Source organism: Hylobates moloch, unplaced genomic scaffold, assembly GCF_009828535.3.
Source record: "Hylobates moloch isolate HMO894 unplaced genomic scaffold, HMol_V3 SCAFFOLD_1, whole genome shotgun sequence".
NCBI lineage: Eukaryota > Metazoa > Chordata > Mammalia > Primates > Hylobatidae > Hylobates > Hylobates moloch.
Window position 1 is genome coordinate 125,200,004 of NW_026652276.1, and position 26,731 is coordinate 125,226,734.

At 45.6% G+C, this 26,731-nt stretch overlaps 2 protein-coding genes across 11 annotated transcripts in view; one reads left to right on the top strand and one right to left on the bottom strand.

Moving 5' to 3' along the window:
• The window catches only part of UBE2D4 (ubiquitin conjugating enzyme E2 D4 (putative)), a 31,891-nt gene extending 9,803 nt beyond the window's left edge, over window positions 1-22,088 (bottom strand). For 3 of the 6 annotated variants that reach the window (XM_032758238.2, XM_032758237.2, XM_058445392.1), the window contains exons 1-4: window positions 21,968-22,065; window positions 10,093-10,156; window positions 5,462-5,493; window positions 5,288-5,365 (exon numbers count right to left, since the gene is read on the bottom strand). In XM_032758238.2, coding sequence (XP_032614129.1) covers window positions 5,288-5,365; window positions 5,462-5,493; window positions 10,093-10,156; window positions 21,968-21,991 — 198 coding nt within the window. In that variant the 5' untranslated portion in view covers window positions 21,992-22,065. Of the gene's footprint in view, window positions 1-5,287; window positions 5,366-5,461; window positions 5,494-10,092; window positions 10,157-21,630; window positions 21,719-21,967 lie in introns of those variants that run through there. The other 3 variants (XM_032758236.2, XM_058445393.1, XM_058445402.1) reach the window with 3 other exon arrangements.
• URGCP (upregulator of cell proliferation) overlaps window positions 21,818-26,731 on the top strand; it is a 52,385-nt gene continuing 47,471 nt past the window's right edge. For all 5 annotated transcript variants that reach the window (XM_058445352.1, XM_058445348.1, XM_058445375.1 and 2 more), the window contains exon 1: window positions 21,818-22,390. The gene's annotated coding sequence lies outside the window, so the exon portion shown is untranslated. The remainder of the gene's footprint in view (window positions 22,391-26,731) is intronic.

Below are 26,731 nucleotides of genomic sequence, written 5' to 3' on the forward strand. Positions count from 1 at the left end.
AACCACAATGAGATACTATCTCACAGCAGTTAGAATGGCGATCATTAAAAAGTCAGGAAACAACAGATGCTGGAGAGGATGTGGGGAAATAGGAATGCTTTTACACTGGTGGTGGGAGTGTAAATTAGTTCAACCATTGTGGAAGACAGTGTGGCAATTCCTCAAGGTATTCCTTGAGGAATCCTGCACGTTGTGCACATGTACCCTAGAACTTAAAGTATAATAATAAAAAAAAAAGTTCTAGAAATGGTATTTCAAATGGTATGCCATTTGATTCAGTAGTGATCCCATTACTGGGTATGTACCTAAAGGATTATAAATCGTGCTACTATAAAGACACACGCACACGTATGTTTATTGCGGCACTATTCACAATAGCAAAGACTTGGAACCAACCCAAATGTCCATCAATGATAGATTGGATTAAGAAAATGTGGCATATATACACCATGGAATACTGTGCAGCCACAAAAAAGGATGAGTTCATGTCCTTTGCAGAGACATGGATGAAGCTGGAAACCATCATTCTCAGCGAACTATCACAAGGACAGAAAACCAAACACTGGGCCGGGCACGGTGGCTCACACCTGTAATCCCAGCACTTTGGGAGGCCAAGATGGGCGGATCACCTGAGGTCAGGAGTTCGAGACCAGTCTCAACATGGAGAAACCCCATCTCTACTAAAAATACAAAATTAGCCAGGCATGGTGGTGCAGGCCTGTAATCCCAGCTACTCGGGAGGCTGAGGCAGAATTGCTTGAACCTGGGAGGTGGAGGTTGTGGTGAGCCGAGATTGCGCCATTGCACTCCATCCTGGGCAACAAGAGAAAACTCCATCTCAAAAAAAAAAAAAAAAAAAGAAAGAAAACCAAACACTGCATGTTCTCACTCATAGGTTGTAATTGAACAATGAGAACACAGGGACACAGGGTGGGGAACATCACACACCAGGGCCTGTCGGGGGGTGGGGGGCTGAGGCAGGGATAGCATTAGGAGAAATACGTAATGTAAATGATGAGTTGATGGGTGCAGCAAACCAACATGGCACATGTATACCTACATAACAAACCTGCACATTGTGCACATGTACCCTAGAACTTAAAGTATAATAATAAAAAAAAAAAGAAAAAGAAAAGCTCAGGCCGTGGACCCTCTGCCAGGCCACAAACCCTCCTCACCTTTCTATTTCACCCTTTGTAAGACCCCCCTTCTCAGAATTTAGCCCTAAAATACCCTTGTGCACTTCAAATATGTAAGGATACCCACTGTAACAAAAGATGTGAAACCTAGGCCGGGCGCGGTGGCTCACGCTTGTAATCCCAGCACTTCGGGAGGCCGAGGCGGGCGGATCACGAGGTCAGGAGATCGAGACCACGGTGAAACCCTGTCTCTACTAAAAATACAAAAAATTAGCCGGGCGTGGTGGCGGGCACCTGTAGTCCCAGCTACTTGGAGAGGCTGAGGCAGGAGAATGGCGTGAACCCAGGAGGCGGAGCTTGCAGTGAGCCGAGATCGCGCCACTGCACTCCAGCCTGGGTGACAGAGCAAGACTCCGTCTCAAAAAAAAAAAAAAAAAAAAAAAAAAAAAAAAAAAAAGATGTGAAACCTAAATGTCTTCAGATTGATTACTGGTTAAATTAATGTTATATATAAGCAACAGAATATTACACCTGTTTAAAAAGAATGAGGTGAATTTTTAAAACATGAATGTGATCATATGGAACAATTTCCAAGATACATTGCTATGGGAAAAGCAAGATGCAGATTTATGGAAAGGTCTGTTCCATTCATGGGAGAAACAAGGAAGCACAAACAAGTGCTTATCCAGGTTGAGATTACTCTTGGAAGAGAAATGAAAAGACAAATAGGACTCAGTACCTTGTGGAAAAAAAAGGTGGGGGGGCCAGGCGTGGCTAGAGAGACAAAGTTTAAAGAAGATCCTATTTTCTACTGTATACTCTCCTACATTGGACTTTTTTTTTTTTCTTTATTAAACCACAGCCACACATTACTTCTTCAAATGACCTTGGACCTCAGAGCCTTCACTGTAAGTAGGTACATGGTACTTCTCCCAGGGATGTTGTGGGACCCATGAAGAGTCCGCTCTCTGTGATGTGCAAGGTGCTCTGAGTCAGGTGCAGCTTCCACTGCTATAGGAGCCTAAGAATCTGCCTCACCTACACTCCCTCTAGGTGAGCAGTGACCCCAACGCAGGGGCTGGGGCAAAGGAACATAGGATTTTGCCAGCCGGGCGCGGTGGTCATGCCTGTAATCCCAGCACTTTGGGAGGCTGAGGTGGGTGGATCACAAGGTCAGGAGTTCGAGACCAGCCTGGCCAATATGGTGAAACCTCGTCTCTACTAAAAATACAAAAACATTAGCTGGGCATGGTGGCACATGCCTGTAATCCCAGCTACTTGGGAGGCTGAGGCAGGAGAATTGCTTGAATCCGGGAGGCAGAGGTTGCAGTGAGCCGAGATCACGCCACTGCACTCCAGCCTGGGTGACAGAGCGAGATTCTGTCTCAAAAAAAAAAAAAAGGATTTTGCCTCTTCTGCTAGCTCTGAGAACTCACTGGTATTTCTTAGGCTAGATGGAGGATGCACAAACATCCTTTATATCATTATCTACAATTTTTTGCATGTTTGATATAGATTTTAATAGTTGTTTTAAACTTACTTTTGAATATGAGAAGAGAGTTGTGTGCATGTGAGCTTGAACATCTATTACCATATAATTTTTCCCAGGAAGGGTCAAACTTCAAAATCATCTCAGACTTAAGTATCTGCCTCAATAGCTCCAATAAAGATGATGCAATCTTGCCAGATTCCTCCTATTGTCAGAAAATTTGTGCCAAAACATAAATCCAGTTGCTCCTGTTCCCCTGTGGAAGGAGATTTTTAAAAGACAGAAGCACTTTCTTCTCTCATAGAGTGCCACTGTCACCTTTCAGCTCACATCTCTCCTTGTTAAAATAATCCCAACTCACCCACAGAGCTTACTTCTTAGTTTTTTAATAATAACCACTGTTGGCTGGGCGTGGTGGCTCACACCTGTAATCCCAGCACTTTGAGAGGCTGCGGCGGGCAGATCACCTGAGGTCAGGAGTTCGAGACCAGCCTGCCCAACATGGCAAAACCCCATCTTTACTAAAAATACAGAAAATTAGCTGGCGTGGTGGCAGGTGCCTGTAATCTCAGCTACTTAGGAGCCTGCGGCAGGAGAATCGCTTGAACCTGAGTGGCGGAGGTTGCAGTGAGCTGAGATTGTGCCACTGCACTTCATCCTGGGTGACAAGAGCAAAACCGTGTCTCAAAAAAAAATAATAATAATTTAAAAAATAATAATAATCACTGTTTCTCCTTTGTCCTTGGGCAATTAGGTATCCTGAAAACGCCCAACATTCAGGACTACATTGGTATCTGTTTAAGGAAAATCCTCAGCTGCTCACCCGGTAATGAAAGAGATAAGCTAGAAAATTACTACTTGATAAGACTCTGCCACAGTCTCTCCAGAGGGGAAGGGAGAAGGGGTGGATCACAGCACCATGAAGCATGCTTATGATTTTTCAACCAAACTCCCTTGAACAGCAGTTGTACTCCAACGTGGTGAAGCTATTTTAGCATCTATCATTGCCCTGCTCAGCACACCCCACTCCTCTGCCAAAAGCTTAAAAGGTCTCTGGGATCCTAAACATATTTAACCAAGATTTAAAATGCTCAGGCACCAGGTAGCCTCCGGTGGCGATGTCTGGACAGAGCTGCAGCTGGTGAGCACAGAAGGGGCTTCTTCACACTGACTCAGATAAACAACATGCAAAACAGCAGCTAAGCCTCTGACTCAAATTGAGCCATCAAGGCCAAGTCAAGGTAGTAAGACACAGCCACATCACAACCCCTCAGCTAAGGTGTCTGATGCAGATGCAGGACTTTCGAGTAAGTCTTGACAAAATGCACAATCTGGCCAAGCGTGGTGGCTCACACTTGGAATCCCAGCACTTTGGGAGGCGGAGGTGGGTGGATCACCTAAGGCCAGGAGTTCAAGACCAGCTTGGCCAACATTGTGAAACCCTGTCTCTACTAGAAATAACACAAAAATTAGCCACGTTTGGCGGCTAGTTCCTGTAGTCCCAGCTACTTAGGAGGTTGAAGCAGAAGAATCACTTGAACCCAGCCTCTTCTCCACAAGGCAGCAGAGTGATTGTGTCAGTGTGGTGATCCCCACAACGGCATGCAGACCCTACTCCTGGGGCCATCCGTACCCCTCTGGCCTCCTTCCCAACTCCTCACATGCTCACTCCCTTGGGGCAGTTCCCTGGGGACCTGTCCACTCCCTTGCTGAGCTCCTGCAGTTCCCCCTTCTCAGTGTGATCTCTCCACCATCCTGGCTCCTGCTGCCAACCACTGCTTGTGCTACTTCCCAGTGCTGAGTGGCTCACGTGCTAAATGCCCTGTCTCCTCCACAGGACTGTGAGCCTCAGGGCAGGCTCGGCCACCCATGCAGAGCCCAGGTGAGAAGGAGTATGAGGTCCAAGGGTCCAGGGAGTGAGATGACCTGCAGTGCACAAGACATGCTAGGGCAGGGTGGTCGAGGCAGCTCCCTGGGCTTCTCCTTCGCTTTGGTGGCATTGCTCTCTAAAGCTCCACTGATGGGATGGTGTGTGCATGAAGGGCAAAGGAGGCTTGCTATTCTTTTAACTTAATAAAGGAAAGTGAAGGTGTGACTCACCAGTCCTAAACCAGGGTGTGTCCACCTTGGCACTATTGACACTTGTGGCTGATCATTCTCTGTCATGGGAAGGGAGGCTGTCCTATGCACTGTAAGGAATCCCTGGAATACCCTGGCCTTTGCCCACTAGATACCAGCAGTACCCCCTCACCACAGTTTTGATAACCCAAAATATCCTAAGATGTTGCCCAAATGTCCCTGGGGCAGTAGCAAAATCACTCCGGCTGAGAACCCCTGTCCTAAGTCTAAGGGACTGCAGAGAAGGGAGCCAGAGCCTGGAGACATGACCAGACTCAGCTACAGTCACAAGGAGAAGCATTCAAACTGTGGCCTCAGTAAGGCCAGCACCAGCTCACCCCACTGACCCTTGACCACAACAGGTGCTAATTCCCCAAATCCAGTAATTAAAGTCCTGGGAAACTGTCACCACAGGATGGAGCGGTGGGCCCTCAGAGAAGCCCCATGTACAGCTCTTTTTTACCTATACCTGACTTGAAGGGCCCCTTGTCACATGCTGTCTTTCATCCAAACATCAGGGGAGTTGTGAGGGGGACCTCACCTTTGGGGGCTTGAACGGGTAATCCGTAGGAAAGTGGATGGTCAGGAAGAAAACACCTCCTTGGTAAGGACTGTCATTCTGGAAGGATGAGACACAGAAAGAGATCAGTGCATGTGCTAAGCCCAAAGTGCAAGAAGCAAAACTGGAGTGGTGCGCTCAGCAGCTACTACCTACCGGGCCCATGATGGTGGCCTGCCAGTGGAACACTACAAAACAAAAGAGAGATGGGCATGTAAGAGACCCCCCAAGAAACATGTCTATTCTACTGAAAACGCACTGCTAAATTACAGGGCACTGTCCACACGGGATGCACTCACTTCTGACACCAACTGCAAGACTGGGGTTCCCCAAATCACCCAAGATGCGATAACTGCCTAGGACTCCCAGAGCTCACTGAAAGCGGTTGTGCTCAAGATTGCCGGTTATCACAGGGAAACAGCATAGGTTAACATCAAGAGGGTCCAAACGTAGAGCTTCCATTCTTCTCTCTCCGTGGAGTCAGGATGTGTTACTCTCCTGGCATTGCTGTATGGCAACACACACAGAGCACCTGATCAGGGATGCTCATCGGAGCCTCCTTATTCAGAATTCTTATTGGAGCTCCACCCTGAGAGCATGACTGACTGATTTGAATGCCCATAGGGCTGATCTCAGGCTCCAGTCTCCAGTTCCTCCAGGCATGATCTAAGCTCTCACCTTATTTTATTTTTTAGTTTTTTGAGATGGTCTCACTCTGCCACCCAGGCTGGTGGGCAGTGGCAAGATTATAGCTCACTTCAGTCTCAAACTCCTGGGCTCAAGCTATCCTTCTGCCTCAACCTTCCAAGGAGCTGGGACAACAGGTATGTGCCACCACATCTGGATAACTTTTTACTTTTATTTTTTCATTTTTGTAGAGATGGGGTCTTGCTATGTTGCCCGGGCTAGGCTCTCACCTTAAATCACATGGCTGGTCTACTTGGTGTGGCCATTCCTCACCCTAAATCACATTGTTTGTGAGCATCAAAGCTTCCAGCCAAACAAAGACATTCCTATCAGGTATGATATCTTAGAGATTGCTCCCTACGTGTTAAGGATGAAGGCCAGATGTTTTGGGGACAAGATTAAATTCTTTTTGTTGTTATTGTTTGGTAGAGATGGGGTTTCACCATGTTGCCCAGGCTGGGCTCAAGAAATCTGCTAGCCTCAGCCTCCCAAAGTGCTGGGATTACAGGCATGAGACACTGTGCTTAGCCAAGATTAAATTCTTTACTACACAAATGCCAGTAACTACAATTCAGTCAGTTTTTTGCACAGAATTAAGCCTTGGCTAGGCTTCAGCCATTTTCCTTATTGCTCTTTATAAACCCTTCTATTCCTTGGTTCTTCTCCTGATTCATTGTGAAGCCCTCTTCAAAGTCTCTTTCAGGAGCCAACTGCCCATGGCCCTGGAGCCTCATGGGTGCTGCCTCCATCTGAGTCCTCTCCTGCCCAACCTCTGGGCAGTGTCCTGTGCTCTAGGCACTCAGTAACAAGGTCACAATGAGCCCCTCTCATGCATCCCTTCCAGGTCGCCACCATTTGGCGAGAGTTTAGAGCCCCCTCCTGCTGCACATCACACCCTATGCCCTCTCCAGCGTCTCAGGTGACTTTCACTGCTCTACCCATTCCCAGAACAGCTCCTGTGTATCAGCAAGGCTAGCCTAGTGTGGCCCAAACACTCACATTCAAGGCTCCCAAGTCATACTAATGGTCCCAGGGATATTGACTCTAGGGCCTTGGTGGAAAATGCCTACTCACCCACAGGAGTGGATTGCTGGGATCATCTGAAGGGCTTGTTATTATCAAGAGAATTCTGTCTCATATGGATTCATAGTGGATATGGAATTAGCCCAAAGTTTCAGACCTGGTCCTGTCCTGGGTTTCCTGTCACCTGTTTAAGTACCCCACAGGCTCTACCCAACAGGAGGCCCAGGAAAGCACCAAGGTTTGGGGTGGGAGCACAAGTGCAGGGACTAAAGCAGAAGTTTCCCAAGCCCCTAGAGGTGTTCAAAAGTAGTCAAGGTGGCCCTTGAGCCCTTTTCAATATTTCAAAGAAATGGTGCTGAAAAGAACACCTTTACCTGTAATAAGGCTGCCTGAGTTAATGAAAATATCACTTTTTTTTGCTTTTGACTGTTTTTATTCCAATTCATGCTAATCATTAGTTGAAAGTAGACATATCTTTGCCTAAAATCTTTGCCTAATATTAACGTGAATGGAATTCTTTATTAAATAAAAGTGTTTTTGATAATATATTTCAGAATGGAAGGTTAGAATCATCTGGTCTTGTTCACTTTAATCCTGAGGGCTGCTGGGACACTAAGCAGGGCTTGAGGGCAGAGTCAGAAGAGAAGGTCCCAAAAGCAAGAGGACGAGAAAGGCTATACGTGAGGGATGCTGGAAATGGCTGTGAGCCCATGAGGTGGGTGTGAAATGGCCCAAAAGGCTAGCTTCCAATGCTGTCTGAACCTCATCCACTGAGGTCTGACTGTGGTGGCTGGCCTTGATGCTAGCCTCTCTTAGCACTGGGCTCTGGTGCAAGGTAAATTTGAGCTGAGCTGAGCATCAAGGAGCTGCCTCTAGACAGGTAAGGCTAAACAAGAACTAGTTCAAGCTTACAGCGACCCCAGTTTAATCTGATATTATCTTAAGTGACAGGTAAGAGGGGAAGCATGCTATGGAGACCTGGGGTACTTGTGAGGACAACATGAGGTAAACACTGATTAGTGGGGAGCAGAGTGATGAGCAGGTACCAGGAGACAGTGGAGCAGAGTCGTTCTTGTTTCTTACACTCTGCATAGGCAGCTGGGAAACATTTCTGCTCTGCTCCAAAAATGAGATTTAAACTCCCACATAAAGCCTTTAGAGTCCTCCATTTTCAGTGGCTCCATCTACCTACCGCTAGCTCCTCTAAACTCAGTCCCCTCCCAGGACATGCAGGCACACATATGATGCCATGCCCTCCTTTTTTCCAGCTTTGTGAAATTTCTTTTTTTATTGTAGTTAAAAATATATAATAAAATATGCAATTTAAACAACTTTTTTTTATTATACTTTAGGTTTTAGGGTACATGTGCACAACATGCAGGTTTGTTACATATGTATCCATGTGCCATGTTGTTTTGCTGCACCCACTAACTCGTCATTTAGCATTAGGTTTATCTCCTAATGCTGTCCCTCCCCCCTCCCCTCACCCCACAACAGTCCCCGGTGTGTGATGTTCCCCTTCCTGTGTCCATGAGTTCTCATTGTTCAATTCCCACCTATGAGTGAGAACATGTTAAACAACTTTTAAGTGTACAATTCTGTGGCATTAAATGCCTTCACAATGCTGTAGAACCATCCCCCCCATCCATTTCTAAAGCTTTCCATCACCCCCAACAAATTCTGTATCCATGAAACAATATTTCTCCCATTCCCCCCACCACCACAATCAGCCTCAGGTAATCTCTCATATACTGTCTGTCTCTATGAATTTGCCTAGTCTAGATATTTCATGTAAGTGGAATCATACATTCATTCTTTTCTTTCTGGCTTATTTCACTTAGGATGTTTTCATGTTGTAATGTGTATCAGAACCATATTTTGTTTATCTATTGTCCACTGATGGGCACTTGGGTTGTTACCAGCTTCTGAAAATCATGAATAATGGTGCTGTGAACATTGGCATACACATTCTGTCTCAGTCTGTTTTTGATTCTTTGGTATATGTACCTCTGACACCACTCTCCTTGAACACATAGTATCTCCCCTCCCCACCTATTTTCCTAGGGCTGCAGTTACTGAAGCCTCACAGGGAAGGATTGGTGTCCCAGAGCCCAAGAAGCCCACAGAGTGGAGGCAAGGTGGGTGGGCAGAGGACAGACCTGGAAACCCTAGTGCTGGGCAGCTCAGCCTCGGCCAGCACCTGTGAGGGACGGCAGAGGCCTGGAACAGGCAGTGCTGCTTCTCCCTCTCTCTCCCGAGAAGCTGCCCAGAGCTGCTTCTTCAGTCTCCGCCAGGGAAGAGTGGAAGTGGGAGAAAATAATAGGGATTGCCCTTCCCCTTGGCAGAGGCAAGTGGCCACTGCCCTACCCTGCCCTGCCCCTCCTCCTCCGCTGCCCTGCTCTGCTCCCAGGAGCTGCAGCAGCACCAGGTCCTCTAGACCAACTCCAACAATATTTACACCAGCACCCAAGTTTGACTTGGCCAAGGGCACTTTCCAGCAGCTGATGTGACTCCTCAGGCCAAGCTGGCTTTCTCATGCGCCAGAAGAGGGAAGCAGTGTCTATGGGACATGAGAGGCAATGCAGGTTCTACTTTGAGTATAAGCTGACCAGCCAAGCTGCTGTGAACTCATGGCCTAGACCTCAAATGAAAAAATCATTCACGAGCAAATGAAGGGAAAATAACTGATTGGTTTTCTTAAATACTGCTTGGCTGATAATTTGGTTGTTTGGTTTTGTTTGTTTGTTTGTTTTTTAGACGGAGTCCGTTGCCCAGGCTGGAGTGCAGTGGCTCACTGCAAGCTCTGCCTCCTGGGTTCAAGAGATTCTCCTGCCTCAGCCTCCCAAGTAGCTGGGATTACAGGCACGTGCCAGCATGCCCGGCTAATTTTTGTACTTTTAGTAGAGACGGGGGTTTCGCCATGTTAGCCAGCTAGTTTTGAACTCCTGACCTCAGGTGATCCACCACCTTGGCTTCCCAAAGTGCTGGGATTACAGGCATGAGCCACCGCACCTGGCCTAAATTTGGGGGTCTTAATTACAATGCTCCTACAACATGAAGCCCCCCAAAATACTTACAGTCATCACCCACAGGTCCCGCAGAACACTGGGCAGGAGGATCCCTCTGCAAGTCGGTTAATTCCTAGAACATGAGAGAGTGGGTCAGAGCTGCTGTATGCTGGGGATGCTGCCTCTACACACCAATCTTGGTAGCTGGAAGGAATTCTCCTGGTGGGAGAAGGCTCCTAGGCCTCAGGAGGGGGTTAGAGATACGGTGGGTCATAGGACTCTACTCCCTGCTATAAAGATACCAGAGAAGTAGGTATGATCATTTCCATTTTATACATTAGGAAATTGATTGTAAAGTGATGAAGTTACCTACTCAAGGTACAGAGCTGGAAGAGGGCAGGGCAAGAAGTCAGCCACATGTAGCTCTGCCTTATCCCCAAGCCTAGCTTCCTACCTCCTCAGGTAGAGGACATCCCCAGGCCCCCAGGTGCTAAGGATATGGAAGAAAAGCAGCCCAGGAGAGAGTTCTGGGAGAAGGATAGGTGCCAGGTTTTACTGCTAGGCTAATGAATTAATGCACAGAAGCAGCACCAAGGAAGTGCTAATCTCTCTACCTCCCCAACCACCATTCCAATCACCCTAGTCACCACTGGTTATGTGGCAAGTCCTAGGGCTCTGAATGTGGAGACTTTGGCATGTGAGCCAAAGTCTAACACTGCACCAGTGGGGATCAGGGATTATACCACAACTAGATTCCCTTTATGGGACACCAACCCTGAACTAAGCCAAACACTGTCCTATCTACACAAACTCTCCTGATTTCACCATATGTCTCTGACATGCTGATCATTTCAGTAACCACCTCTCTGGCCATCCTGCATTTATCCCCTTCACTTCAAATTTAATCAGCCAAGATGGAAGTATTAACATCACAGAAGCCAGCAAATGCTACAAATCAGGGCCATGTTTTCTCCCCGAGGGTTGATCTTTAAACATCTACCAGTATACCACTGGCCAATTCTCGATTAGTATCTAATATATCTGAACCCATTTCCTCATAAGTAAAATGAATTATACTTGGGAAGCACTCAGGAAGCAGCATTAGGAGTGGCCAAAAGAGAACTTAACTTGGGGAACAACTGAGGTCATACAAGGGGACCGAGGACAGGCTCAGAAATGCAAGAGCTACAGAAATCTCTGTGGAACAGTTCCTTTTTGCTTACCTCTCTGCTATGTGCCCCTCAGAGAGCACCTCCACTATCACTGTGCAGGGGAATTTTTTATATTCGTTGCAATACTGCATGGATAAATTAGCTCTATGACAGAACTGCTAAGGCAAATCCTGAAGAGGTTATATGAACAGCCAGGGGCAGGAAAAGCCAGCAGTACAGACCAATTCCCCTCCACCTCCCAAGGTTTTCCCACACCTCTATGCTTTTGCACTGCCTATATGCAGAATCCATGTTCCCCCTTTAGAGGTGTGATGAACAGTTACACCAGCACTTAATGATCCCTGAAAGGCCACGTGTGGATCCCTATTGATAGGCTCCAACCAGCACCCAGGAGTTTCGAATGCTAACTGGCATTTCAAGGAATAATGGTGTGACTTGAAAGAAACTAGTCCACTCACACATCGAATTCCTGTGCTCACCTCAGGGTTAGAATACTCAGGTCTGAGTCCGAGCTCCGTCACTGAGGAAATCACTTTCACCTCTTTGGGCCTCAGTGTAATTATCTGTTAAGTTGTAACCATGCTTGCCTGCCAACTTGCCGGCACTATTGTGTGGCTACAAATTTTGCATGTAAGTTTTTAATGTATATAATGTAAGCAAGAGCACCCAGTAAATATCAAGACAATAGTGGTATAGAGAATGCCACAATTAGTATTATAAAAAGGGAGAGGAATAAGTAGAATATATATATATTTCTAGAAGAATACTTCGACACTGGTTGCCCCTCCAGGAGGGGAATTGGATGGCTAGGGACAGTCTTGGTTGGGAGACTTTTCCCTGTATATCCTGTGCACCTTTTGAACCATGGGAATTTATTACCAAATCATTAAATATATAAATATTTTATTAAGTGGAAAGGATTAAGTAGGTTAAGTTTATATAGTAATTACTATTACAAGTAACAATGATAAAAGTGAGAAGTTCTGAAAAAGAGAAAGTAAGTTAAAGTATTGAATAATAGTAGAGAAGAGTTAAGCAAACCATGGTACACAATCAATTATTCCTTTACTGTGTTTCGTCACCTCCAAGACTCCATACTTTGTAAGACACAATTTTACTTTACATACAATTAGGAAAAAAAAAACATGCTGGCAAATAAACTAACACAAATGCTTTCTTCGCACATAAACTTTAATTGTATTTAAAAATTACTTTTATCAGGCTGTGTACAGTGGTTCACGCCTGTAATCCCAGCACTTTGGGAGGCCGAGGTAGGCAGATTGCTTGAGGTCAGGAGTTCGAGACCAGCTTGGCCAACATGGTGAAACCCTGTCTCTACTACAAATACAAAACTTAGCTGGGCTTGGTGGCACGTGCCTACAACCAGCTATTCAGGAGGCTGAGGCATAAGACCCGCTTTAGAGGGTGATGCCATGGGCAGGGCAGAGCATCTGGGGTCTTTTGGGAGCCTCCAATCCCCAACAGTTTTGCAGAACACTGGTATCTATGGACTCTAAAATGGAATTCATTTAAAGAAACCCACAGACCATTAATGGACAAAAACATGAATCAATATGTATTGTGGCATTCCAGTCCTAGCACTGTGGGAGAGCATCAAGTACCACGTTTTTGAAGACCATGGCCTATCATCATTATGCATTCAAGATCTGAGTTTGAATAACCTCATTAAGACTTAGATCTTCTTCAAAAGCTTCAAGTCTCATCTGCATTAAAGCTCTCCATTGAACCCTCTCACGAAAGTACAAGGTTAAAGGGACTAAAATCCATTAATACATTCCATTTTACATCTCTTCTTCTGACTTCTCTTCAATTTCCTTGGCCTCTGGGACTTTTTATATTGCTTATGTTCCTTTAGAGCCAAAGTGACAGTGCTTTCCAAAAAAAAAAAATATGTATTCTGTGGCCATAAGTTTACATTGATAGAGAAGCATAAATTTAGCATGATGAATTTAGAATTAGGTCTTTTATGGTACTCTGTAAAAAGCTGAATTAACAATAGAAAATGAGGATGAAGCAGTAAAAATATTTTGGGTTAGATTACACTCTCCGAAGCTATGTGGTTTAGAGAAAAGGGCCCCCAACCTAAAAGTTAATAGTTCTTATTCTGTCTCTGCCTGGTACTAGGTAACTGAGAAAGTCACTTAACCTCTCTGAACCTTAACTTCATTATCTATAAAGTGTAGCTGATATTTTCCCCTCCCTATCTCACAGGGTTGTTGTGAGGAGCAAATGAAACAATGCACATAAAAAGACATATAAAATGTATAATACGGACAAACGGTCCTGCTACATAGTTGCAAGTCATTCCCTCAGATCTTGGGCCTAGGAAGGTAGGTGATTTAAGCTCAGTGAAAGCATGTACCATGTCCAGGCTGGATACATGGTAACAAGGCTATGTTACATTTTTTTTTTCTCTGAGTTGAGTACCTAAAATACCACATGGGCTAATTCTAAGAAGGAGCATCACTATATATTTCCCTAAAATTATAGCTTAGCATTGTTAATGCTCTAGAGCATTTATGCGTTGTAACATATTAGTGATTTGTGAAAGATTTTTACTAAAACGTGACCAGCATTTTTCTTTAAATGAAAGAATGTAGAATATTTCACAGTGCATCCCACGTGATGAGAAAAAAATTTTTTTAGTTATATGTACATAGGTGTGTGTGTGAATGTGTGTGTACTTGGTCATTAAATAAAATGTACTTTTTCTTCTTGTGGGAAAAAAAAAAAAAAGAATTGCTTTAGCCTGGGAGGTAGAGGTTGCAGTGAGCCGAGATTGCGCCTGTGTGACAGAGTGAGACTCTGTTTCAAAAAATTAAAAAACTAAAATTACTTTTATCAAAAGAATTATTTTAGGCTGAAACATAGCTTTGTGTGTTTCTTGTTAAGTATCATTCATGCATACAAAAAAAAAAAAAAAAGGAAAAACAAGTGAAATAAACAAACTGGTTTGTTCAGGTATTCCTAAAGTTTCTTCCCATTCAGAGCCCAACACTGAGTCACTGATGTCTACACAATATCATCCTCTGTGTCTTCCAAAACAATGGTAATATGGCAGTTCTTAGAGTCCTCTATTACTATTTCTGGAGTTTTCTTTCAAGCCATTAATACTTATTCTGCAAAGGCCCATGATACACAATCTATTTGCACGTATTCCAGCAAAAAAAATAAAAAAGACCCAGCCTCACCAACTTGAGGGTAGGTGGTACCTTCCTTTCTGGGGCTATGAAGAATTTGGTTGCTTGACATGGAATTAGGAAATTCCAGTCCTTCCTCCAACAACAAATATTTGCTCCACTATTATGAAATTTACTCTTCATTGTCCTGTTTCTGTGCCTGTGTTCACAAAAGCTTTTCTTTTCAGTGCTAAATCACACTATCTTTTTGAAAATATTTTTAAAACAATTAAACCCAACAAATATAGTACCAGCAATGCACTTACCTCATAACGAACTGCCATGATCCAGTTTACTCATACAGATAGTGGCAACTAAGTGAAGGTAAACTGGCTGACAGCTATCGTAAGAAGCATCCCAATTTCAGAGATGTGAACATTTGAAAAAATATTCATTTGAAGTAGATGAATATGGTATTATCTTACTTCCAAGTTCTCTTTATTTTTTATTTTTATTTTTAGAGACAGGGTCTCACTCTATTGCCCAGGCTGGAGTACACTGGCACCATCTTGGCTCACTGCAACCTCTGCCTACTGGGTTCAAGCAATTCTGATGCCTCACCCTCTAGAGTAGCTGGGATTGATTACAGGAACACACCACCATGCCCAGCTAATTTTTGTATTTGTAGTAGAGATGAGTTTCACCATGTTGGCCAGGCTGGTCTCGAACTCCTGACCTCAAGCGATCCTCCTGCCTCAGCCTCCCAAAGTGCTGGGATTACAGGCATGAGCCACCACGCCCAGCCCCAAGTTTCTTTAAACAGCAATTACTACCTTTATAATCAGAAGTTAACTAAACTTTTTTTTGAGAAACTAAACCAAGTATTATGCAGCCACTGAAAATTAGGTTTTAAAGACTACAGAATAGCAGGAGAAAATGTCATGATACAACATTAGAGGAAAAGGGCAAGAAAAAAGCAGAGTATAAAATTTGATGCACTACATGACGACAACAATTTGAAACATATACACATCAAAGGCACTGAAAAGAAATCCACAAAAATGTTAACTACAATTACATGAATGGGTAGAATATATATATATATATATATATATATATACACACATATATATACACACATATATATACACACACATATATATATACACATATATATACACACACATACACACACACACACACACACACACACACACACACACACTTATATTTCTAGAAGACTACTTTAACATTTGTTGCTCCCCAGGAGGGGAAGTGGATGGCACACATTCCAGCAAGAAAAAGTGACCCACTTTAGATGACTAGAGACGAGTTTTTTAAAAACTGAATTTTGGGGGTATTTTCCAAATTTTCTTTAATTCTCTTTTTTTTCTTTTTATTACTTTTTTGAGACAGGATTTCGCTCTGTCACCCAGGCTGGAGTGCAGTGGCGCCATCTTGGTTCACTGCAACCTCCATCTCCTGGGTTCAAGCAATTCTTATGCCTCAGCCTCCCGAGTAGCTGGGATTACAGGCACCTACTACTATGCCCGGCTAATGTTTGTATATTTAGGAGAGACAGGGTTTTGCCATGTTGGCCAGGCTTGTCTCAAACTCCTGGCCTCAAGTGATCCATCCGCCTCAGCCTCCCAAAGTGCTGAGATCACAGGCGTGAGCCACCCTGCTCAGCCAGGTGCTTTCCAAATTTTCTTTAAAGCACATCTATCGCAAAATATATGTGTTCAATATGTATTGATATAGTTTGGATCTGTGTTCCCACCCAAAACTCTTGTCAAATTGTAATCTCCAATGTTGAGGGTGGGGCCTGGTGGGAAGTGATTGGTTTAGTACCATCCACTTGGTATTCTCCTCTTCTCACAAGATCTGGTTGTCTCAAAGTGTGTCACGGGCCGGGCACAGTGGCTCACTTTGTGCCTGTAATCCCAGCACTTTGGGAGGCCGAGGCAGCTGGATCACGAGGTCAAGAGATCAAGACTATCCTGGCTAACATGGTGAAACCCCGTCTCTACTAAAAATACAAAAAATTAGCCGGGTGTGGTGGCAGGTACCTGTAGTTCCAGCTACTTGGGGAGGTTGAGGCTGGAGAGTGGTGTGAACCTGGGAGGCAGAGCTTGCAGTGAGCTGAGGTCGTGCCATTGCACTCCAGCCCGGGCAACAGAGCAAGACTCCGTCTCAAAAAAAAAAAAAAAAAAAAAAGTGTGTCATGGCCGGGCACAGTGGCTCATGCCTGTAATCCCAGCACTTTGGGAGGCCCAAGTGGGTGGATCGCTTGAGCTCAGGAGTTCAAGACCAGCCTGGCAACATGGCAAAACCCCGTCTCTACTAAAAATACAAAAAAAAGTAGCCAGGTGTGGTGGCACACACTACTCCAGAGGCTGACACATGAGAATCAGTTGAACCAGGGAGACGGAGGCTGCAGTGAGCAGAAATTGCACCACTGCACTCCAGCCTGGGTGACAGAGTGAGACCTTGTCTCAAAAATAAATAAATAAATAAAAGCGTGGAGCACTTCCCCTTGTTCTCTCTCTTGCTCCTGTTCTGGCCATGTGACATGTCTGCTCTGCCGCCCCGTTTGCCTTCCACAGTGAGTGTGAGGTTCCCCTCCTCTGAAGCAGAGCAGACACTAGTGCCATGCTTCTTGTACAGCCTGTGGAACTGTGAGCCAATTAAAACTTTCTTCCTAAATTACCTCATCTCAGGTTTTTTGTTTTGTTTTGTTTTGTTTGTTTGTTTTTTAAGATAGGGTCTTACTCTGGCACCCAGGTTGGAGTGCAGTGGCACGATATTGGCTCACTGCAACCTCCACCTCCCAGGCTCAAGCGATCTTTCCACCTCAGCCACCTGAGTAGCTGGGACCATAGGCACATGCCACCAACCATGCCTGTCTAATTTTTTCTATTTTTGGTAGAGCTGGGGTTTTGCCATGTTGCCCAGGCTGGTCTTGAACTCCTGAGCTCAGGCCATCCACCTGCCTTAGCCTCCCAAAGTGCTAGGATTACAGGCATGAGCCACCTCATCCAGCCTTCAGGTATTTCTTTTTTTCTTTTTTTTTCTTTTGAGACAGAGTCTCACTCTATCACCCAGGCTGGAGTGCAGTGGCATGCTCTCAGCTCACTGCAACCTCTGCCTCCCGGGTTCAAGCAAGTCTCCTGCCTCAGCCTCCCAAGTAGCCAGGATTACAGGCGCCTGCCACCACACCCGGCTAATTTTGGTATTTTTAGTGGATATGGGGTTTCACCATGTTGACCAGGACCTGACCTCAGATGATCTGCCGCCTCAGCCTCCCAAAATGCTGGGATTACAGACATGAGCCACTGCACCTGGCCAGGTATTTCCTAATAGCAATGCAAGAATGGACTAATACACATATCAAAGAGAAAAAAAAACAACATTGAAAAATTGAAATGCTGCCACATATAACCCTGTCCTGGTTGAGAACAGTGGCTCACACCTGTAATCCCAGCACTTTGGGAGGCTGAGGTGGGAGGATTACATGAGCCTAGGAGTTTGAGACCAGCCTGGGCAACATGGTGAAATCCACTCTCTACAAAAATTTTTAAATTAGCCAGATGTGGTGGCAGGCACCTGTAATCCCAGCTACTGGGAAAGCTAAGTGGGAGGACTGCTTGAGCCCAGGAGGTCAAGGTTGCAGTGAGCTATGATTGAGCCACTGCACTCCAGCCTAGGTAACAGAGCAAGACCCTGTCTCAAAAAGCTAACTAACTAACTAACTAACTAACTAAAAAGTGCATCTAAAAACATTCAATTCAGAACATTCAATTTGAAACATTCATTTGAAAACATTTTTTTAAAGGGTTGAAGTTGGTTAGAAAGGGCTGTGGATTGGAAACTAAGGGGGCAGCTAGTAGACACCACACACCTGGCTCAGGCTCGCATACTGCTGGCTACCTGCTCAGCACCCATCCGCCTTCCTCCTTTCTGAAGGACTCCTGTTCAGTTCTGGTCAACTCACGTCAGCTCCAGGTCTAAGAGTAACCAGACTCCATGCCACTCACTGGTTTCGGAATGAGCATGAGACATAATTCATAACAAGGCAAAGGGAAAAAAAGATCTGCTGGGCTTTCTGAGAACATTCTCATCAGTTCTTCTGGAAGCAATTGTCTCTATTCCTCCCAGATGTCCAGCAGGCTGTGTGTCCCAGAGCCATTCAGCCCAGAGTGACACAGGAACAGACCAGGAGAGGGGGACTGAGTTGCTCCCAAAGTTCTGCCACAGGGACCTCCAATTCCATGCACAAGGGCAGCTCAGCCTCTGTCACTTGTACCAAGACATCCTAACTAGTGGTGGCCCAATGGTGCCATCTCACCACTGCAGGCTTGACACACTTTTAAAGTTGTATTTCCTACAGTTCTGTTGTTTTTCCCCAGGACTTGCTACATAATTTGCAGGGCCTTGTGAATGTGAAAACGTAGGGTCTCAAGTTCAATAATTATTAAGAATTTCCTGACGGTGACAGCAGAGCATAAAACCAAAGGCAGAGCCCATCCAAGCCTGCGGCCCTGTGAGAGTGAATGCGTCACACACACACGAAGCCAGCCCTGACCTTGATTCTTGTTTTGTTTTTGTTTTAAGACAGGGTCTCACTCTGGTTGCCCAGGCTGGAGTGCAGTGGTGAGGCTCACTGCAGCCTTGACCTCCTGGGCTCAGGTGATTCTCCCACCTTAGCCTCCTGAGTAGCTGGGATTACAGGTGTGTGTCACCATGCTCAGCTATTTTTTTTTTATTTTTTATTTTTTTTTTTAGATGGAGTCTTGCTCTGTCACCCAGGCTGGAGTGCAGTGGCTCAATCTCAGCTCACTGCAACCTCCACTCCTGGGTTCAAGCAATTCTCCTGCCTCAGCTTCCCAAGTAGATGGGATTACAGGCATGCACCACCATGCCCAGCTAATTTTTTTTGTATTTTTATTACAGAAGAGGTTTCAGTACATTGGCCAGGCTGGTCTCAAACTCCTAACCTTAAATGATACACCCGCCTTGGCCTCCCAAAGTGCTGTGATTACAGGCATGAGCCACTTTGCCCGGCCATTTTTTTATTTTTAGTAGAGATGGAATTTTGCTGTGTTGCCCAGTTGGTCTCCAACTCCTGGACTCAAGCAATCCACCCGCCTTGGCCTCCCAGAGTGGTGGGATATAGGCATGAGCCACTGCACCCAGCCTGTCCTTGATTCTTATCAAGGAAAAGTTCTCCCTGGCCTTATGATTTCAATTACCTTGGATCTATAGTTGACATTTCATGCTCAAAGTCCAAACTTGTTTTTCCAAACCCTCCCTTTTATAAATCTTATCAGCCTACACATTTGAATATGTAGGCTCAAACCTTTACTCCTTCATCTCTCCTATCCTCCTCCCTGCCTTCAAAACTTCTGATTCCCCATCCTAGACAATGACACCACCATCCACTAAGTGACCCATTTTGTACACCTCCTTGTTTCACTTTCACCACATCCTCTCCTCAAGTCCTGTCAATTCCACTTCTGCAATGTGGTCCAGGCACTGCTCTGGCCTAGCATCCATTCCATGGTCATTAATCTGGACAAAGCCTCTGCCGAACCTTCACAACAGCCTCTAGTCTCCCTCTGTCCCACTTCAGGCCACACTGCCGCCAGAAAGATCTTTTTAGAACACAGATCTCAGCATGTCATTCACCTGCTTCAAAGTCCTAGGATGACAGATGACCCCTTTCAGAGAATAACTCATCAAAATTATCTCTCTTTTGGATAGCTATTTATTTAAAAAAAAAAAAAGAGTCATACTCTCAGAGATCCTGTAATTCCACCTCTGGCAATCAAACCCAGTAATGTGAATTAAGGAAAAGGCTCATTGTACAATGATGGTTGATCTGGTTTGGATATTCCGCCCCCCCCCCCCCCCCCCAAATCTCATGCTGAAATGTGATCGCCAGTGTTGGAGGTGGGGCCTGGTGGGAGGTGTCTGGGTCATGGTGGTGGATTCCTCACGAATGGCTTGGTGGTCCCCCCACAATAATAAGTGAGTGCTCACTCTATTAGTTCATGCGAGATCTGGGTGTTTAAAAGAGCTGGCATCTCTCTTGCTCCCAGGTGCCACGCCTGCTTCTCCTTTGCTTTCTGCCATGATTGCAAGCTTCCTGAGGCCTCACCAGAAGCAGATGCTGGCACCATGCTTCTTGTACAGCCTGCAGAACTGAGAGCCAAATAAACCTCTTTTCTTTATTAATTATCCAGCCTCAGATATTCCCTTATAGCAACACAAAACAGACTAATACAAAGTTCATAACAGCAAATACTTAGTGAAGAATTTTGAACAATAACAGCAGCTAACTCATATTGAGTGCTTGGTATACAGCAAGCATGTGCTAAACACATTTCATAGCATTTAATTCTCAAAACAACTCTGTAAACATGTAGGACTGGGAGGCTAGGAATGATTAAGTGCCTTGCCCAAGGTCCCACTATAAGTGACCTCACATTCTCTAACCCAGGTCTGTCTGACACCCAAGTCCATACTTTTACCTACTACAGGTAATGACTAGATAAGTTACTAGTCAGGTACTTGTGGAAAGCTAATGTTAAAAATTAGTTATAGGACTGGGCATGGTGTCTCACGTTGTAATCCCACCACTTTAGGAGGCAGAGGCAAGAGGATCCCTTAAGCCCAGGATTATGAGACCAGCCTGGGCAACATAGTGAGACACTGTCTCTACAAAAAATAAACAACCGGCTGGCATGGTGGCATGTAGTCCCAGCTACCCAGGAAGCTGAGGAGGGAGGATCACTTGAACCTAGAAGGTTGAGGCTGCAGTGAGCCATGATTGTGCCACAGTACTCCAGCCTGGGCGACAGAGCAAGACTGTCTCAAAAAAAAAAAAATTATAAATACTACTTCACAACATGCTTACATTTACTATCATGTGAATGAGTGGAATACAAAATGCAGTATAATTGTTTTAAATATAGAAACAAAACTGAAGGTACGTACGCTAAAATGTTAACAAATAGCAAAGTGATAGAATTAGAAATACTTCTTTCTTCTACTGTTGTGCGTTTTCCAAATTCTAGTGAATGCATTAAACCCTTATGGACTCCCTCTTACCTGCAGGATAAAAACCAGTTACTTCAGCACTGCCCCTAAGGACCACCCGAGTCCACACCATCTGCCCTTCAGCTTCCGCGCTACCCTGTCAGTCCTCCAAGCCTCGTGGTCTCCCCGTTGCCGGGAAAGCCTTTTTCCCTCTTCCCCACCTGCCGAGTTCCTACTCATCCCTTAGGACCCACCTTCATCCTGGATACCGTTCTAGATACCCATCCAGCCCTTCTGGATACCCTACAAGAGCAACCCGCTGTCCAGGAGCCTGCAGGTGGCCCCACGGCGCCCCGCCCGCGTGACGCAGCCCACGTGGCCACGGCCCGGCCCCGCCCCGCGCTCGCGCAATCGCCTTCTCAGGCTGCGTTAGCTTTTCAGGCTGCGCGGGAGGCTGTTCTGCCTCCCTCCTAGGCAGGTGTATCCGCGACTCGCGGAGCCTCCGTCACCTTTCACTTCACGGCAGCGGCGCCCAGCCCACACCTCGACGCTTCAGACACCCAAAGAGTTGGAGGGTGGGAAAGTGCGTACCTTCTGGATCCGCTTTAGCGCCATCCTACCCCGCTGCCGGGGACCCGGGCGGCCCGGCCGGGGCTGCCTGAGGCGGCCCACTGCCGGGTCAGCAGCCACCGAGCTGCACGCTGGGAGCCGCCGCCTGCGCTTGCGCGCGCGGGGAACTGTGGGGCTGTCGTCGCCGCGTGCCGAGCGTCCTGGCGCGGCCGAGGGGAAGCCGCGGGTCTGCCCGAGTTACGCTGGCCACCGGCACCTGGTCCTGTGGCTTCGACCACTAGTCAGCAAGGCCCCGGAGAGGCCAGCGAAGAGGAGGGGCTCGTTGGCTTTACGGAGACGCGCGGAGCACCCTCAAGGTGCCACACGCTCGCTTGCTCTCTGTTCCTACATCCTGGGCGTCTTCCCAGGCGTCTGTAACTCCTGAGAATAGTGGTTCTTAACTCTGTAAGTATATATACCCTTGTACGCCTTATGGCTGGATGCTTTACAGCCATTTCCATGTAGATGTCTGTGCACATGTGCACACGCAAAACTCTCCGCAGTTTTGGAGATCTCCGTGTTCAGTCCTACCTCATATGATCTTGCACGGTCAACGTTCAGAACCAAGGCCTTAGACCATGCATCTCCCAAACTTAATTATCTGACTCCTTCCTGTTTTCCCAAGACTTGGCAGGCGTCTAGGTCAGAGTTGTTCAAACTGAGGGTTATGAACTAGTGTGTCACGAAATCAATTTAATAGGTTGCAACCAACATTTTTTTGGGAAAAAAAAAAAAAAAGCCAGACGAGGTGGCTCACGCCTATAATCCCAGCACTTTGGGAGGCTGAGGCAGGCGGATCACTCGAGTTCAGGAGTTCGAGACCAGCCTGGCCAACATGGTGAAACCCTGTCTCTACTAAAAATACAGAAATTAGCTGGGCGTAGTGACGTATGCCTGTAATCCCAGCTACTTGAGAGGCTGAGGCACGAGAATCACTTGAACCCAGGAGGCAGAGGTTGCAGTGAGCTGAGATCACACTGTTGCACTCCAGCCTGGGTGACAGAGTGAGACTCTATCTCAAAAATAAAAATAAAATAAAAAAATATATCAGTGCATTTCACATAGTAAAGGTAAGAATTGTGGAAGTTTTGTTGGTGTGTATATGTAAATGATACTTAATCTTCAGACTGAGACATGTTCGAGCATGAAAGTAGCTGTTAATATAATTACTCTGGGACCAAAGCTGTAATCTAGGATTGTCTCCAGCCAGCCAAGACACATGGTCACCTCTATGTTTGTACTCAGTCAGCATATAAAATGTATTATAGACATTTCAATGGTTGCCCAGCTTTGTCCCTGGCTTTCACGCTCCCATTTCCCCAATCTGTCCTCCACACAACTTCATGAACTGTCTGAAATACAAAGCTTACTACACTGCATCCTTACCCAGAACTCTTCAGGGAAGCCCCGTGGCCTACAGCATCACATTCACTGTCATCCAGGGGCCTTCAAAATCCAGGATCCTTGGCCAGGCACAGTGACTCATGCCTGTAATCCCAGCACTTTGGGAGGTCGAGGTGGGTGGATCCCTTAGTCCAGGAGTTCTAGACCATCCTGGGCAACATGGTGAAACCCTGTCTCTACAAAAAAATACAAAACTTAGCTGGGCATGGTGGTGTGCACCTGTAGTCCCAGCCACTCGGGAGGCTGAGGTGGGAGGATCACTTGAGCCCAGGAGATCAAGGCTGCAGTGAGTTGTGATGGCACCACTGCACTCCAGGCTGGGAGACAAAGCAAGACCCTGTCTCAAAAAAACAAAAACTCAAAACAAAATCAAGTACCCTCCAGCTTACCTTCTCCTTCCTACCTCCAGCCCACCTGACTATCAAGTGTTTCCATCACCGCAGCATCTACATTCCTTGACTAGAGCATTCACCTTCCAAAGCCAGCTCAATCATCACCCATTGAACAGCCTAAGTCAAGCACTTCCCCTTGGTGTCAAACACTTACAACAGAAATTTTTGTTAGTCCATGGGCCATCCATCCTCCTACATTATTGACATGGCCTTCCCTCCCCGTAAAACAAGTGATTCTAGATTTTATAAATGTTTATATATTTGTGTAAGAATATACAAATGGTTATTTATGTGCTAGGAATATATATGCTGGTTTTGAAGTGTCAAATCTCAAAAAGTATTACTTTTGGATGGTAGGTTTACTAATGTGTTAATCTCTAAAATTTCTACAGAGAATTTGCATCATTTGTATAATTCAGGAAAAAAGAAACATAGGATAGAAAATGAAAAATTCAGTTTCTATTCCCTGTTGGTAGTTTAGTGCATAGTTTTCTAAACTTTTTAGTATGCTTATATGTAATGTTTCATTTTTAACGTTAAAATAATTTTAGATGTACAGAAATGTTGCAAGAATAATACACAATTGGTTAGGTGCAGTGGCTTATGCCTGTAATCACAGCACTTTGGGAGGTCAAGGTGGGTGGATTGCTTGAGGCCAGGAGTTTGAGCTCAGCCTGGCCAACATGGTGAGACCCCATCTCTACAAAAAATACAAAATTTAGCCAGGTGTGGTGGCATGCACCTGTAGTCCCAGCTACTTGGGAGGCTCAGGCACAATAATTGGTTGAACCCAGGAGGCAGAGGTTGCAGTGAGCTGAGATTGCACCACTGCACTTCAATCTGGGCAACGGTGAGACTGTGTCTCAAAAAAATAATAATAATACATAAAAGATTTTTAAATGGATAAATTTGACTACATGAAAGTTTAAAACTTTTGTGCTTCAAGCAATACCAACTAGAAAACAAAAAGACAACAGACAGAATGCGAGAAAATGTTTGAAATAATAGTATCTCACTACAGTCTAAGATGCAGAATATGTTAAGAACATTTAGAACTCAGTAAAAAAGATAAATAACGCAATTAAAAACTGGGCAAAAGATGTGAATAGAAATTTCTTCAAAGAAGAAACTCAACTGGGCAATAAGCACATGTAAAAAAATCAGGCTGGACGTGGTGGCTCAGGCCTGTAATCTCAACACTTTGGGAAGCTGCAGTTGGAGGATTGCTTGAGGCCAGGAGTTGGAGACCAGATTGGGCAACATAGCGAACCCCTGACTCTACAGAAAAATTTAAAAGTTAGCCGGATATGGTGGTGTGCATCTGAGGGCCCAGCTACTCGGGAGGTTGAGGTATGATTATTGCTTGATTCCAGGAATTTGAGGCTGCAGGGAGCTATGATTGAGCCACTGTACTCCAGCCCAGGAGACAGAGCAAGACCCTGTCTCCTTGGGGAAAAAAAAAAAAAAAAGGCTGGGCAGTGGCTCACGCCTGTAATCCCAGCACTTTGGGAGGCCGAAGAGGGCGGATCATGAGGTCAGGAGTTTGAGACCAACCTGGCCAATATGGTGAAACCCCATTCTACTAAAAATACAAAAATCAGCTGGGCATGGTAGTACATGCCTGTAATCTCAGCTACTTGGGAGGCTGAGGCAGGAGAATCGCTTGAACCTGGGAGACAGAGGTTGCAATGAGCCGAGATTGTACCACTGCACTCCAGCAGCCTGGGCAACAGAGCGAGACTCCTTCGAAAGAGAAAGAAAGAGAGAGAGAGAGAGAGAGGGAAGGAGGGAGGGAAAGAAAAAGAAAGAAAGAAAAGAAAGAAAGAGAAAAGAAAGGAAAGAAGGAAGGAAGAAAGGAAAGGAAAGGATGAAGGAAGGAAGGAAAAGAAAGAAAGAAAGAAAGGAAAGAAAGAAAGAGAAAGAAAGAAAGAAAGGAAAGAAAGAAAAAGAAAGGGCCTGGTGTGGTGGCTTACATCTATAATCCCAGCAGTTTGGGTGACTGTGGTGGGAGGATCACCCGACCCAGGAGTTCAGGACCAGCTTGGGCAACATGGCAAGACCCCATCTCTACAAGAAAAATTTTTTTTTTCTTCACCAAAAGCAGATACTTGAAAAAATTTTAAGAATTAGTAGAGCACGGTGGCGCATGCCTGTAGTCCCAGCTCTGATTGCTTGGGCCTAGGAGGTTGAGGTTGCTGTGAGCCCCATTCACGCTACTGCATTCCAGCCTGGGAAACAGAGCAAGACCCTGTCTTAAAATAATAATCATAAGTCATAAGGGAAGTGCAAATCACAGCTATAATGAGCTACCACTTCACACCCTCTAGGATGGCTGTAATTAAAGGGACAGACAACAAGTGTTGACAAAGATGTGGAGAAGTTGGAACCCTCACACATTCTGGTGCGACTATAAAATGTTGCAGTCATTTTTGGAAAACAGTTTAGCAGTTCCTCAGAAAGTTAAGTGATACCAAGTACGGTGGCTCACGCCTGTAATCCCAGCACTTTGGGAGGCCAAGACAGGTGGATCACCTGAGGTCAGGAGTTCGAGACCAGCCTGGTCAACATGGTGAAACCTTGTCTCTACTAAAAATATAAAAATTATCCAAGTGTGATGGTGCACACCTGTAATCCCAGGTATTCGGGAGGCTGAGGCAGAATCGCTTGAACCCAGGAGGTGGAGGTTGCCAGGAGCCGAGATCGCACCACTGCACTCCAGCCTAGGTGACAGAGCGAGACCCCCTCTCAAACAAACAAACAAAAACAGAAATTAGCTGGGCATGGTGGCCTGCACCTGTAATCCCAGCTACTTAGGAAGCGAAGGCAGGAGAATAGCTTGAACCTGGGAGGTAGAGGTTGCAGTGAGCCAAGATCATGCCACTGCATTCCAACCTGGGTGACAGAGTGAGACTCCATCTCAAAAAAAAAAAAAAAAAGAAAAAGAAAAAGA